At 36.6% G+C, this 16722-nt stretch overlaps 1 protein-coding gene across 2 annotated transcripts in view; it reads right to left on the bottom strand.

Annotated features, from left to right (window-relative positions):
• DTHD1 (death domain containing 1) overlaps positions 1–14653 on the bottom strand; it is a 72370-nt gene extending 57717 nt beyond the window's left edge. For both annotated transcript variants that reach the window (XM_019414505.2, XM_019414513.2), the window contains exons 1-5: positions 14265–14653; positions 11171–11786; positions 7012–7339; positions 4058–4237; positions 1318–1562 (exon numbers count right to left, since the gene is read on the bottom strand). In XM_019414505.2, coding sequence (XP_019270050.2) covers positions 1318–1562; positions 4058–4237; positions 7012–7339; positions 11171–11786; positions 14265–14535 — 1640 coding nt within the window. In that variant the 5' untranslated portion in view covers positions 14536–14653. The remainder of the gene's footprint in view (positions 1–1317; positions 1563–4057; positions 4238–7011; positions 7340–11170; positions 11787–14264) is intronic.
• Positions 14654–16722: the final 2069 nt, after the last annotated feature.

The following is a 16722-nucleotide window of genomic DNA, read 5'->3' on the forward strand; positions in this document are numbered from 1 at the left end:
CTTCAAGATATTTCTGGTTTTAAATCTTACTTTACATTGGTACACAGGAACATGGATTAACTAAACTGCCATTTGGAAGATTATGTATCTATATCTACATAGATATAAATGAATGGATGGATGGATGGATGGTTGGATAGATAGATAGACAGACAGACAGACAGATAGATAGATAAATAGATCTCCATCCCAAGTAGCAAAAGTATATATAACTGGATCATGTCTATATTTTTATGTTCTCTCACTTAATCTAACACAAGGGAAAGTTTAATTTCCTCTCCCAGCCTCAACCTAATATTCTACTATTGCCCTAAATCTCAAACATTATGGGAAAGGACAAATAATCCACATCTCAATTTCCAGCCTTGCAGTTTCAAACTTAATAAAGGATGGCTACATAGAGTCATAAATAAATCCAGAGATATGCAAGGGTGTCCAAGATTGTGTCACTTGGTAGGTATAGTGACTTATACATGTTATTAATATCACTGAGTCTCAGTCTTCTCACTAATAAAATGGAGATAAAGTGGGGTGGGGGAAACTGGATAAGACCATATACACAGGAAACCTGGTACACAGTAGATTCTCAATTAATAGTAGATAGTATTTCAATTAAGTCTCTGAAGTTGTTTCTCCCTTTCGTTTTTCAAAGAAAAAAAGTATTTCCTTCAGAAGTGAAGAACAGAAACATTCCCTTCTACATTTTTCATTAGAAAAGAAAAAATAAGCATTAAATGAAAGAACAGGAATTAAGATCGGGGTTATTCTGTGTAACCTATTTGTTGTTAGCATTTCATCTCCAATGTCATTTCTGAAATAGGCTAGCATTTCATTGCCAATGTCATTTCTGACAAGTAACTCAATATGTATATTTGTCTCATTGGTGGGGATTTTGCGTAATCATAAAAATTAAGGGATTATCCACCTGTATTCCACCGATATGGCGAATACAAACTCAAATTTAATTTTGTTTTAGAAAAGTTCAGGTTAATCTTTTTCCTATATTAAGAGCACACTCTTAAATATAGAAGTTAAAATCACTGTACCACTTCTTTATAATTAACCATGTCATAATTTCTTTGAAAGCAAAGATTAATTTTACCTCTTCTGTGTCTACCCTACCACATAGCATACATTGGGGCCTTTTGTGGGTCTAAAATCATTACCTTTCATGGGTCTACAATATTTTATATCTATAGTAAAATGTTGCATGATATTTCAATAATGATTTTTAAATATATGACATCAAATTACATTTTTAAATTATTTACATTTCTTTGTTTATCATCAACTCAGAGATACAAGGATTTAGCTCACCGGTTGAGGTACAGTGGTATGATCCTTTTTGTAGTGGCACTAGCCATTCTTTTATGATCTATCTCAGATGCAAGATTTTTTTTATCAGGGTGTGGAGAACAAGGTAGGAATACAGTGACTGGCTTCTGGAAAGGATGTACCAAAGGGTGCTTCATGTGGATCAGCGGGCTTGTTGATATCACCGGGTAGGAGGTATCTTGCTGTGTTTTTAAATATGCCACCAAAGATGGGTCAACTGGTTGGACCTAAATAACGAGAAAAATGCATATATTCCTATATTTTGATAGCAAAAGATGCAAAGTATCAGCACATTTCTAAGCCAATTTTCTGAAAATTTGACAGAATCTAGTTTTATGTATTTCTCTATGTGTTGTTGACTGGAAGCAACACTGAATTAATTTATTAAAAAACACAGCATTTGGCCCCCCTTTTACAAAGTCTTTCTGAATTTAGATTCCTTGTCCAATGTTATAAATAACTGAGAAACACTCATTGTAGGCAACAAAATGACCTAGAAAACAAAATAGACATTTTACGTAATTTCTAATTAGAACTGCTGTTAGATCAACAAGAAACTAGAAACTAGAAAAACAAGACTATATTTGTTTCCTCTCACACAAGAGTGGCTAATAAAAATAGCTAGCATAATTCTAAAATTTCAAAGTTTATGGAAAATACTTATGAATACATAGTTCATAATATGGGTTTTCCCCCTATTTTTTCTTCTCCGTTAACCACTTACAATAACTGAGAGAAACAGGAGAACATGAGGGGAGAGTCTAGACTGGAAGAACAGAAAATATTGAGAAAGTGTATCTTCTAAAATGTGCACTGATGCTCTATCATATCTTGTGTATACTTTGCAAATGGTGTTTGTATATATTAAATCCTCATTCCCGAAAAGGGATGTTTTATAATTAAATATAACCAAATATTCATAATCATAAATATTTAAATTGGTTAGCCTCTTTTTTTGCCATCCTCTCAGATGCAAATTTTGAATCATATGAATGTCCCAAATTCTGGCATCAATTCTATCATAGATACTCAACATATGTTTTTGTTAATAATTATCAAGACACACACACACACACACACAGCTAAGAAAGCTTTCAAATAAAGCAGGGATGTACTTTGGAATGAGATTCATTATGCTCTAAATCCCCACTTTATCACTGATAACACTGTATGTTAGGTCATTAAAAATATAAGAGGAGCATCTGGGTGGCTCAGTCGGTTAAGCGTCCAGCTCTTCCTTTTGGCTCAGGTCATGATCTCACAGTTCGTGAGTTGAAGCCCTACATTGGGTTCTGTGCTGAACATGAAACCTTCATGAGATTCCGTATTTCCCTCTCTCTCTGCCCTATCCCTTTCATGCTCTTTCTCTCTCAATAAACAAACAAACAAACATTAAAAAAAAAAAAAAAAAAAACCTGGACCACTTTCTTACACCATACACAAAATAAACTCAAAATGGATGAAAGAGCTAAATGTAACACAGGAAGCCATCAAAATCCTACAGGAGAAAACAGGCAACAACCTCAGCCACAGCAACTTCTTAGTAGACCTGTCTCCAGAGGCAAGGGAAACTAGAAGCAAAAATAAACTATTGGGACCTCATCAAAATAAAAAGCTTCTGCACAGCAAAGGAAACAATCTACAAAACTAAAAGGCAACTGACAGAATGGGAGAAGATATTTGCAAATGACATATCAGATAAAGGGTTACTATCCAAAATCTATAGAGAACTTATCAAACTCAACACCCCAAAAAAATAAATAATCCAGTGAAGAAATGGGCAAAAACATGAACAGACAATTTTTGAAAGAAGACATCCAGATGACTAATAAACACATGAAAAGATGCTCAACATCACTCAATATCAGGGAAATACAAACCAAAACCACAATGCGATGCCACCTCACACCTGTCAGAATGGCTAAAATTAACAACTCAGGCAACAACAGATGTTGACTAGGATGTGGAGAAAGGGGAAAACTTTTGCACTGATGGTGGAAATGCAAACTGGTGCAGCCACTCTGGAAAATAGTATAGAGATTCCTCAAAAAATTAAAAATAGAACTACCCTATGACCCAGCACTTAAACTAGTAGGTATTTATCCAAAGGATACAAAAATGCTGATTTGAAGGGGCACATTCATATATATATACATATGTATATGTGTATATATGTATATATATGTGAATATTACTTGGCGAACAAAAAGAATGAAATATTGCCATTTGCAGCAGCATGAATGGAACTAGAGTGTATTATGCTAAGCAACATAAGTCAGTCAGAGAAAGATAAATATCATATGATTTCACCATGTGGAATTTAATAAACAAAACAGATGAGCATAGGGGAAGGGAAGAAAAAATAAGATAAAAAGAGAAAGGGAGGAAAACCATAAGAGACTCTTAAATATAGAGAACAAATTGAAGGTTGCTAGAGGGGTATTGAGTAGGACAATGGGATAAATGGGTAATGGGCATTAAGGAGGGCATTTGTTAGGATGAGCCCTGGGTGTTATATTTAAGTGATGAATCACTAAATTCTATTATTGAAATAAATTAATAAATAAAATTTAAATAAAAGACAAAAAGGATAAAAAAGAAAAGTATAAGAAGAATTCATTTACTGTTATATTAAATAGTGGTATCTTCTTTATCCTTTTGGGACTATGTTTGATGACCCACAAAATCTATGAGAAGAAACTTACCAGTTTTTAGCATTTACCTTTAATTGTACCAGTACTGATGAGCCAAAAACTCCTGGAGGGTAATTTAAGGACACTCGGGAATCCATGCTTGGCTTAAGAGTATGGCCTTTCTTTGTTACTGTGAAGGACTCTTTCTTTAAGCAAGACACAACAGAAAAGATACCCAACTTGTACACTTTGACTTCAGCACAGGTCCCCTGTATGGATTGAGGACATGAAAGGACATTAATGCAGCACTGTTCAGGGAGTATCTGCTGTACATACTCTGCTGCGAAAAAAAAAAAAAAAAAGAAAAAGAAAAAAAAGTCTATCTGCTGTCCCTGTAATCTCTCACAATTGAGAAAGATTTCATTAACACCAAAGGGTTGGTCATTTCATGAGATGAGGTGGAAGTCGATATTAGTTTCTCAAATTTGGACTACGTGATAGAAAAGAGAGAAATAAATATATTTTTAAATTTAAATTAAATCCCCCCCAAGATGTATAGTGAATGAACAATCACATTTAGTGTTTTCATAAATATTAACTATTTGTGGAATCCTATGTTCCTTTACCAGAATAAACTTTAAATATTGGCCTTTAGGGGCACCTGGTTGGCTCATTTGGTTAAGCATCCAACTCTTGATTTCAGCTCACGTTATTTCATGGCTCGTGGGTTTGAGCCCCCCACTGGGCTCTGCGCTGGCAGCCCAGAGCCTGCTTGGTATTCTCTCTCTCTCTCTCTCTCTCTCTCTCAAAATAAAGAAATAGACTTAAAAAAATTAATAGATATTGGCCTTTATCCAGAAAATTCAACACTGTTTTAGGAAATTCCAAATTTCATTATTTGGGTAGTTTATGCAAACACTAAAGCACCTGTACCGTCAGCAAATTCTTCCTTCTGACAGCTCACAATCTCTTAGCAAAGCCATTTTTTCTATTCTTCCCCTTCATGCAGTGGGAACAACAACAACAAAAAAAAACTGGAAAGAGACATTTGTGTTTATTTTTTATATACTGACATTTACATTTTTAATGCATATATGCAGTCACATATTGAAGCTTTTTTTATCATACAAAAGGGAACTGAGCACATGAAGGAAAGCAAAATGATCTATTCGTGTAACCACCAAAGCTTAAAATGAGGAGGAAGGCTCTATTGGTCTATTGGTAATTGGTCTATTCATGTGTCCCCCCATTCTGGCTCCACCCCAGCATGAGTGGATAATATGCAGACACACACACATAAGCAAACATTTCAGGGACACTCACAACGGAAAATAATCTGTCATTTAAAAACTGAGGAAGACATTTCACAATATCACGTCACGAAACCGTCATCGGGAAACTTAAGGGCAAGATGAATGGTCTTCATTGGCTGAAGGGAAAATGGTGAGAAGTAAGAAAGAAAAGTCTTCCCAGAGCTGGTGGTGGTGGCTGTGCATTTCCTGCACATTTGGCAGATGCTGGGAACCAGAAGTGTTTTTAAGCATGGGAGTTGCCATGAACAGAAGTCTGATGATGGTTTGTTTATCTGACTCTAGAATTAGCATTCTTAAATGTTGGATGAACCACATAAAATTTTGGAAGGACTCCAGAGTTTAAAATTTTTGAGCTAAGAATGGGGATAACTACCCTTGGAAAATTATAAAAAGCATATGCTTTTGTATTTTTAGTAGAGGACGGACCTCTTATTTTGTTTTCCTTTTTGCTTTGATTATCCATTTACTAAACATCTTGCCTGCTCATTTTGTGAAAGTCACATGTACTATCAACAGTTTTTGCTTTTATAATGTCAGTCACGTAGACTGGTCAAGATGAAAAAGCCACAATCAAGGGCAATGCTGATCAGACTATTATACATGCAGTCTTCCTAGGCTAAATATAAAATGTATCAGGGACATGAATTGGAATAAATAATTAGAACAAGCTTAGCTTTCATATTCTACTGTATAACCTTGTTTGTAACTCAGAAAAGTCCCAAATCAGAAAAAGAAGAGATGTATTATAAAGAATTTCTTGTTTTGTGGAATTTTTAAACATTGATTCCTTGCCCTCGTCTTCAAATAATGATGACTTACTTAAAGCTAAGAAGAAAAATATTTTGTTTAATGGTAAATTCGGTGGCCCACAGAAAAATCTTTAACCTTAGTTCCTGTCAACTTTATGCTAATTTAACAATTGTTATATTCTGTCTTCAAAACAAGAATTTGTGACAGTAGAGAAGTTCAGAGTTATTACAATAAAGTCTAATTTATTAACTCCTAACACATGTTTATAGGCTACTTTTATCTTAAGTGCATTTACTCATTTGATCCCTATGACCCTATCAGGTAGACACTATTATTGTGTTCGTTTTCAGATAAAGAAATAGAGTCTTGGCAAGGTTACATAATTTACCCACGCTAACACAGCAAGAAAGTATAGGACCCCTTCTGCAAACCCAGCCAGTCTTCCTCCACAACTCACATCCTAACTACCACATATACTGTCTTCTGTGTATAAACAAAACACAATTTATAGACTTAATAACTATCGCCAGGCACACGTGCGCACACACACACACAATTGTTCATTTTTTTAAACATATTTTCCCAACTCATGAATGATAAAAATAAAACTAGTATTATCTGGGGATACCAATCTTCTTAAATTTAGACAGAGGTCCATCACATTAGAAATGTTACTCTAATGCTAGTCTAGGGCATGAAGCTGAGTAAGCCATGATTTTGGTATTGTTTTCCAGGTGAAAATACATTTGCTGGGTCCTAGACACAAGTTCTTCATTCCTAAGTTTGGTCAATAACTTCTGCTCTTTGATCTTTATAGATAGCAAAAAATAAATAAAAATTGTGAATTCACTGGTGTTAACCTAATCAGCCTTTCCACTTATTACACAATCTATCTATATCTATACACAGTCTGGTAGCCTGACTAATATTTAGTAGAGGAGTCAAACAGCAAATGTAGATATAGCCAATGGTTTACCAACCTTGTAACTTCTTCTCATTCCTTCCAGTGAATTTGGAGTTAGGTAACTTGATCCAAGGTTTACGTCAGACACTTTCACCATGATGTCTCTGTAATTTCCCCTGTAACGTGCAGTAAATGGAATTGCAATGCATATTGGAAATGGAATTTCCTTTTCTACATCTGAGCACTCAACAGTGATGACATTACTGACCAACTCTTCGTTATCACTCACTACTAAAGAACTCATGCTATTAATAATCCGGCATTCTAGATGCTGGAGAACATTTGATGGTGCTGTAATATAACAAGACACTTGGGGGCTGGTATCACTCAGTATATCAAAATACCTGCAGGGAAAAAAAAAAGACACAATTTTTGCAATTATTTAGTTTGTGTACTGTATAGCTAAATACATAAGAGCACAAGCTCGAGAGCCAGGTTGTTTTGGTGTGGATCCCAATTCTTCCACTTAGTAACTCTGTAACCTTTGGCAAGATACTCCACCTCTCTGTGCCTCAGTTTATTCAACTGTAAGACAATTCAACTCAGTTTATTCTCACAGACTGTCTCATAAGAAGGCTGTGAGAATTAAATAAACTAGCATATGTTAAGTAACTAGAAAGCTATGCCTGACATAGTTGGTATTGTATATTATATATATTAGCTATTGTTACTATTGACATTACCACTATTATTTAGGTGGTTGATTTCTCAGTTTTGTTCACTTTACAAAATGAATCTGAAGACTGCTAATGCTTTTTGATAAACCAAGAACATATACCTGAATCATTTACTAAATTTAAGGGAAGGAGACAAATATATGTATTATATATATATATATATATATATATATATATATATATATATATATATATATTACATATCTGCTATTGGAATTATCCAAACACATTACATCAAATGATGATGTTTATTATGTTTTTGCGAAACACTGAGAAAGGTACAAAAATACTGTGAATTTATGATTAATCAAGGTAATTAGAAGCAGAATATTTACAATCCTCAAAGAATCAATACAAACACTTATTCTGACCATTTGTTATACTCTTGCTTATTATAACTATCACTTTTGCCAAAGATTTTAGAGTCTTAAACATTTACAGTCAGATTTGAGATCGGTCAGTCCCTTACTATTTGCTTGACCTTAAATATCAATAATTATTTTTTTAAATGTTTATTTATTTTGAGGGCCAGAGGGAGAGACAGAGAAAGAATCCCAAGTGGGTTCTGCATTGACAGCATAGAGATGGCTACAGTGCTTGAACCCAGAAACTGAGATGCGGGCTGAGCCAAAACCAAAAGTCTGATGCTTAACCGACTGAGCCACTCAGGTGCCCAAATACCAATAATAATTATTAAAATAGCTAATATGTCAGCTCTCTCTATGGACCAGATTTTAGGCTACACATTATTTCTTTTTTTTATTTCAAGGTTTTATTATTTTTCAATAATATTTACACTCAACATGGGGCTTGAACTCACAACCCCGAGATCAAGAGTTGCATGTTTTACCTGCTGAGCCAGCCAGGGGTCCCCACGTTGTTTCATTTAATCCTTACACTAGGGTGTCAGGCAGGTACTACTGTCATCACCTTTCACAGGTAAGGAAACTGAGGCTTAGAAAATTTCATGTGTTGAAAATCACACCAATGGCAAGCTACAGAACCAATACAAGAATCCATCTGTCTTTAGTACAAATGCCCACATGTTCTAACATAATATTCTCAAATCACTCCAAAGCACTGGCTTCTTTGTCCATTACAAACTGAAACTAATGCCTAATTCACAATGGTGTGAACATGGAATGAGATAAAATATTTAAACTTCTCATAATAAGGGGTTAGCATAAAATATGTGCTCGGTAAACGTTAGATCTCTACATTAAAATTACCAGCTGTAGTTTCTCCTCTTCTGGTTACTTCACATTTCTCATCAGTGAAATGACTGAAATGTTGGCAATGCGAAAATATATAAGACGATCAGTATAAAATGCAGCATTCATACCCAGCTCTAGAATAATAAGGTTTTAACCATTTTTCAATTATTAGTAGATTGGATTTAATAGTGCCCTTTAACATAGATATCAAAAACAAAACAAAACAAAACAAAACATGTTGAAATTGTAGGGAGGGTCATTTATATTGATACTTCCGAACTTGTAAATTTAGAAAGAAAATTACCCAGTACATTGGTCTGTTTTTATATTCTCTGATGACAGTAACAATGGTACTTCAGAAAATGAGAGACAATTTTGGAATTGTTTAATAGAGAATACAGTGACTCAGCCTTGTATAACTTCAAAAATGATTCTCTTCTGTGCCCTGGAAATGATCTGCATACACTCTTCTAAAAGACAGATGAAATGAGTGAAGAGACCTATAAATGCTTCCATTTCCTCTAGGCTTAATCAAATAGATCTAGTCCAGCAGCTAAAATAATCAGATTGGTTTATTTTAGTCTTGTTTCCCTTTGAGTCTATACATACTAGGACAACAGTAGAAGAGATAGATTTCTTACAGAAAACTATCCAGCAAGGAATCACAACAGATTCCCAGCAAGATTTTGTTCATGACATACATATTTTAAGTGATCTGATGGCGTTCTAGCCTGAGGGATTTAAAGGAGTCATCATCTTTATAAATATGCAAGCCAAGCACAATTGGTTTGGATGCTATGAAGAGGAAATCACTAACCAGGGAACACCTAGGGAGGTGTTAGAGGGAGCGGTTCAGCAGTGACTCATTAGTTGATGCTTTGAGTCATTTCTGAATATAAGAATATGAAGTGTTAATATTTTTCTCCAGTAAAGTGGGTAACTGCATATTAACTAACTTAATAGTTGTTTTGCAGGGGCAGTAGTTCTTTGAAACTATGGGGGTCTTTCATGCATTGAATGCACTCCTATGACATCTACAAAATTCATTAGATTCTCAGCCATGTAGGGACCTCACTGCTAACCTAACTCAACCTGTTCATTTTACTGATGAGATAGGTAAGGTCAAAGTAGCGAAATGAGTTGCTTGAGGTCGTTGACTCAGTTGTGGTGCTGTCCTGGAAACGGTATCGTACACCTGAAAACAACACCACACGTCATGGCAGAGAGGGGTTAAATGAAGTTTGGAAGCGTGTGGGAGGTAGAGAAAGTGAGGGTTGTTGAGAGTGAGATCGATTATATACTAACATGAAGGCCAGCGTGAGCGGCTACAAAGCGACGTGGTGCTAGGCTCTTTACGTGATTTTCCCATTTGACCTTACCAAATAATCCCAGCAAGTATATATAATGTCTACAAAGAAGAAAATAGGGCTAAGAGATGAAGCAAGCTGCCCAGGGTCACAGAACTATTATGTAATAAAACAGGATATAAAATGTTAAGTCTTTCTGATTCCCAAAGCAATGATTGTTTTCATTCTTCTCCATTGCCTTGCAAGGATGTGATATTTATTTGCTAGAAAACTATGGCTTGTGAATATTTTATTTTATTTGGACAAATAGGGATTATTATTCCCTTGTATAGGGGAGATAATTCCTGAAGTATATCAGTCAATTTCCACTTTTATTCTTTCACATGTCATGGGCTCTTTGGAAATCTGGTAAAAGTTTTGAACCATCTTCAAAGAGATAAAATAGGTATGAAAATACACATTTAGTTTTAAAAACTGCTTAAAGCTTACCCATGCCCCCTAGAGACTACAGATACAGGTTAAGAATTTATGATAATTCATAAATAAAATAAATGTGAGGATTTATTTGAGGATATAACTAAAACAAATCTGAGGCTAGAAAATGCATTTCCAGTATATGAACTCTCTGTAATCTCCTAGTTTCTTTTTATTATAATTGAAAGAGTAGTGATTTAGAATACCATTCAGGTTCTGGACAATTGTTCATTTAAACTGCTTCCATATATAGTCAATTCCTCTCCCTCTAAAGAAACATTGAGTGTTTGTTTCCTAAAACTATAAAAAAAATTAGTAATAGCTGCCATATAAATGTTGCTAAGAGTAATTTAAGCCGAATTATTGATTTGTAATATTTTTTGGAGATGATCTGAAAGGGAAATGTAAAATTCTAGTCATGTATAAATACTACGTATAATCACTATAGAAACACACGTATCAGTAGGCATTGTATAAGCACCACTCACATTACATTTACTTACTCCTTTTCCATTATGTTATTCTTTTGCTTTAGACTCTCTGAATCATTGGAAAGGAGACTATTCAGATATCTGCTGGAGATATCACATGTTATTGAGGATGTGGTAATCTCTTCTCTTTGGTTCTCTGAGGTCTCTTGTATTTCTCTTTCTGTTGCCTGGATTATGTCATGCGTCTCTTCCCTGTTGCCATTTACGTTCTCAACAGTCATGTGTTCTGTTTGTTTATCATCTTCATTTTCTACATTATCTGGGAACATTTTGTTCTCTGTTTCCTCTTGCTCTGTTATATCTTCATTCAATGATGTATTGTTTTCCTTTTCCACTAAGTCTGAATTCATATGTGCTTTATTTTTTTTTAACTGGACCTGGTTCGTATAATGACTTTGCTCTCCATTTGTGGAAGAAACAGTAGCTGTTTCTATGACATTCTGTTCCCTTCTTGCAGCAATGTCTGCTTCTTTGATATCGTGAATGGTGGACATTGTCTGCAGTGGGGTACATTCATCATGCATGCCGCATAAATTACACATCTCCTTTTCTTCTTTCTTTAGAAGTGTAGCAGTGCTCCCCAAATATTCATTTATTTTCATGAGGCAGTCTATGAAAGTAGTCATTTCTACACGCACACACACACACACACAGATACATAAAAAGAATAAAATACAAAGCTGAAACAAATTATATTTCTCCACTGAGGTATGGCAAGATAACCTTACAAGCCTACCAAGACCCTTACCAGTCATTTAAGCCCATCTCCCTCCTGAAGGAGAAGTCATTTGTACAACTGTCATTCTTTTAACATGTCTAGGAATTGGGGACAAATTGTTTTTTACTGTAGTGGCAAAGAGTAAGTCTAATACCTTCTGTGCATGAAAATACTTTGAATATTTGCAGGCGGATACCATGATCTCCCCTACACAGCGACAAAACTATTCAACTGAACTCAACATTTCCCTCAATCATTCCTTGATGATCTAGTATGACTTTGAGACTTGTTCCTTCTCCTTTTAAGGTACTATATTGTTTATCAGTGATCCACTTAAAGTATTTCCCTGAAATTCAGCAAAACACTTCAGAGGAGACTTGAGTAGCAGGCATACCATAGCTACATTATTTTTACTGGTGTAGAAACTATACTTTTTTAGGTACTTTTCTGGCTGCTATAAGAATGAAATTAAGTTTATACTATTCTTCCTGCTGAGCTTGTGATCATTTACAGTTTTCTAGTCAGCCTTCCAAAGAATAGCTTTAATTGTACAGCTTCTGATTCTCTGATTAGAACCTGCATTAGCTACTCAAGGACTACTAAACCAAGTCAAACCTCTTCACGCTAGTGAAGATCCTCGTGATCTTATTTGAAATAATATTTTACTCCATCCCCATGTCCTACCATTCTCTTCTTTGTTCATCCCTCCTCTGAGGTCATAGCTCATAGCTCAGGTCATTTGATCACTTCTTGCAGGCTTAGCAGTTCTCCAATCTTTAGAATTCAATTCTGAACTAAGGAATGTGTAATTTAGGGCCCCATACATAGGTCAGTATCTTAAGAATCATCATTAAATCATCCTTTTACAAGTCTAGGTTTATCTTTGGGCTCCAATTCTCACAACTTGTGTTTTTGTCTTGTACCCAAGACCACCTTTATTTTGATCTCCTATTGTGGTAGCTGTGACCTTATCATTTTCCATGAATAAGCATTTGTCTTGATATGTTGCCTAAGACCATATTCGACTCGCTCCAGAGACTGGAGTCCTAGGTATGAGCTCCAGCTGCCATTCTCTGGATCATGCTGCCTCTGGGCAGATTTCCCCAATGCCTACCATCTGCCTTCTAGATAATTTCTTAACATTATCTGCCCTGGATGCCTGATTGATGAGACCTGCCCACTTACCTTGACACTATATTATTTAGAGTTCGATTTCATGATACCACCCATCTTCTTATCTAGAGTAACTGTTGTCTGAGATCATATTCATCTGATACAATATTCTTCCTGTCATACTTCTCAGCACCCATAATTGGGACTATTCCCAAGAACCTGCTCCCCTCTCAGTGTGTGTGTAAGGGAGTGTCCAATTCTGTAGCCCAGCCCACCCCAGTCTTTCTACTGTTTTTATAATTAATGGATTCAAGCTCAAATAATTCTACAAATAGAACTTCATCATATTCCAATATAGAAAAACTGCTTGTTCTGTCTCAAAACAGGAATATTTTTCTGCTTAAAAATTTTTTTCTTACTGTTTATTTTTGAGAGAGAGAGAGAGAGAGAGAGACAGAGAGAGAGAGAGAGCGCACATGAGTGGGGGAGGGACAGAGAGAGAGGGAGACACAGAATCCAAAGCAGGCTCCACACTCTGAGCCGTCAGCACAGAGCCCGACATGGGGCTCAACCTTCAGACCATGAGATCATGACCTGAGCCGAAGTTGGTTGCTTAACCAACTGAGCTACCCGGGTACCCCAATTTTCCTACTCTTAATTGTGGATCCTGCTAATAATACCCTTGCCTGGAATGCTTTTTCAAGATTCCTAATTTCCAGCTGCATGAATCCAATTCATTCCTTAAGATTCAGCTTATTTATTTTTTAAAAAAGATTTTTTTAATGTTTATTTATTTCTGAGACAGAGAGAGACAGAGCATGAGTGGGGGAGGGACAGAGAGAGAAGGAGACACAGAATCTGAAGCAGGCTTCAGGCTCTGTGTTGTCATCACAGACCCTGACGCGGGGCTAGAACTCACAAACTGTGATATCATGACCTGAGCCGAAGTCAGTCGCTCAACCGACTGAGCCACCCAGGAACCCCACTTAAGCTTCAGCTTAAAATACAACATTTGATCTAGCAAAATTCCCAAATTCCCATTCTAAAAATGGAATCATTCTTGCTTCTGAACTCTTAATGTACTTTCTTTCTATTTCTCGAATGGAACTAGTTTTGATATCTCTTGCATTATTGTGCATTTGTCTTACCTTATTTCCCCAAATAGTCCCTTATGGACAAGACTCTATCTTAGCCTTCTTCGCATGCTCCTTAGTACCTCTTAAAGTGACTACTCAATCAACATTTCTTAGAGAAAGAATAAAAAGAAATACTTGCCTTGTTTCCAGATACACTGATTCTCCTTGTCAAGCAATACATACAGCTGCTGGCAGGTAGAGCGCAGAGTCCCTGCAGTGTGCTCCAAGAGTTGGTGAAGGGCCCCACTGAGCTCTTGCCCCAGAAAGACCACTGTGGCTATCCAAGTGGCCCCGCCAGCCCCTTCACAATGGCTATCTCCCAGGAGGGCCTGTTTTAGCATCAGATTTTGTCTCCAAATCTGCTTCAATATTTGGCCTAGTTTACCTGAGCCCATGTCTTCTGAATCCATTTATGCTCCAAGAGTGGAACGCTTCTTTTCTGCCAGCAAAGCCTTGAAAGTTTAGCGAATTCAAACTTGGCAATGGAACTTCTCTTAAAATCTAGGAGATGATCCAAGTCAGCTAGCCAAGCACTTTCTCGCAACATAATAGTTTATTCAGCTTCTTGTTGACCAGTGAAAAGTTACTAGGTGACCAAAGGAGGGGCGTTCCCACACCCTGGTTGCCATTGTGTACAGAGTAGATTAATCACAGGGATAGAGCTAGCTCACACAATCCCACTCTCCATGGAAGTTTTACACATTCAATATGTATATGAGAAGCCCTATGTGCCTTTCAAGTTTTGAGGCAAAAAAATATAGATTCTATGGTGGGATGAGAACTTTATTAATCAAAGGTAAACTGTTTAACAGTATTGTCAATAAGATTCCTATATGATAATTAAAAATATTTATGAATGAAAGAATATGATGTTTGAATTGTTGCAAAACAATCAGGAAGTGTTGGAGTGGTGTTGAGATGAGTTAAGATGGGCTGCTACTTAATTGTTGAAGCTGGATGTGGTTACAGGGAGGGTCTTTACAATTTTTCTCTAATTAGCATATATTTATAATTCTTTTATAATAAAGAGCTTTAAAAACAGAATCCTCTGCTAGAGTACATCTATTACCATTGGTTAGGTAAGTCAAATTAGTACCTTTTTATACAGCAAGCCTGCAGTGGGATTGAGACAGGTGCCTGGCCACTTTCCTCTGTGATAATTTCTCTCTAATTAGATAAAATGCCCCTTCACTAAAATAAAGCAAACGTGAAGAGTGGCTCTCTCTGAACTAGCAAGGACTCTTCACCATGTATAATTAAAATTCACATACAACAGTTTCTCACCACTACTGATGTTTCAGGTAGCACATTATATATGAGGCCATTGCAATACAGGACTTGATACAAGAGAACCTGGGGGGGGGGGTGCCAAGGAATCCCCCCTCCCCCCCGCTTCCTCCTCTCCAATCCCCCTCCCCTGATTAGAGAGAACATAGCACCTGGAGAGGGCAGTGCATTCCAGATTCATATTCTTTCAGAGATACTGGGATGAAGTGAAAGCTTTCCAAAGGGAGGACCAGGCTGCTTCTCCCCAAGCCATCACATTTTCTCATTTGACACTGCGATTCTTAGAGCCACACTCATGATGCCTGGATGACAAGATAGGGAAAGAAAACCCAGTGAATAAAGAATAAAGAATGAACCACAGGTCTCATTACTGCCCACGCTGCCTGTGGTTTGAAGAGTCTTCAGGAAAAGAAAGGGAACGGCATGAAGCATGGTGGCAGGGTAGCCGCGAGAGGAGGGCCTCTGTGAACCTTGGTTCACTGAAAAGGTGATTTCTTTTTGAGATATTAGTTCATACATCATGGGCCACTTTGTCTTAATATTTTTCACCATCTTCTCAATACTAAATGCTTTCTGCTTCAATTTTCTTTTCTTTACTTTTTTTCCCCTTAACTCCTGAAATATGTATGTAATCCCAGTAATAGTGTATATAATGGCTTTCAGTCAATGCCAATTCTGAAAACTTTCTATAACATTTTCTGTGGGCTGGGCTTAAGGGCTAGGCAAGAGGGCCTTTTTGGACTTGGGACCTAGCAGATTATGAAAATGCAACTCAGACTTTGTGAGAGATAGAGCAGACATGTACATAAAAAGGTCATGCAAGCTTTGAGGAGTAAAAAAGTAAGTCCATCTAGAGGCCTGGGAGGTTTTGGATTAGGAGCTATAGGATGGTCTGGATTTGAGCAGGCTAGAAGATAGAGAAAAGGAACATTCTAGGGTAAGAAATAATCACATGATCAAAGGCATGGAGGCACGAAATGACCCAGTGCAATCAAACATGGGAAAGCCTGGCTTTACAGGAAGATTCAAAAACAAGTCAGAGGAAGTGATGAAAGAAGGATCTAATAACTGAGGAGAGTCAGGAGAAGAAGTTGGAATTTTGTTTGGCAGGCAAAAAAGAGAAATTAAGTATTTTTAAACTAAGTTAAAAATATGACCAAAGTTGTGCTGCAGACAGTTTAGATGGTAGAGACCCAGGAGGCAGAAGGCTTGAGGGCCCATATTAGAGCAGCAACAGTACAGGCAGGGAAGGAGATGTCTTGAGAAGGGGGTTGAAGTCAAGTGACTAGAACTCACTAAGTCATTAGAGG

The sequence above is a fragment of the Panthera pardus genome, unplaced genomic scaffold, assembly GCF_024362965.1.
Source record: "Panthera pardus isolate Hobbes unplaced genomic scaffold, ASM2436296v1 HiC_scaffold_13, whole genome shotgun sequence".
Lineage (NCBI taxonomy): Eukaryota > Metazoa > Chordata > Mammalia > Carnivora > Felidae > Panthera > Panthera pardus.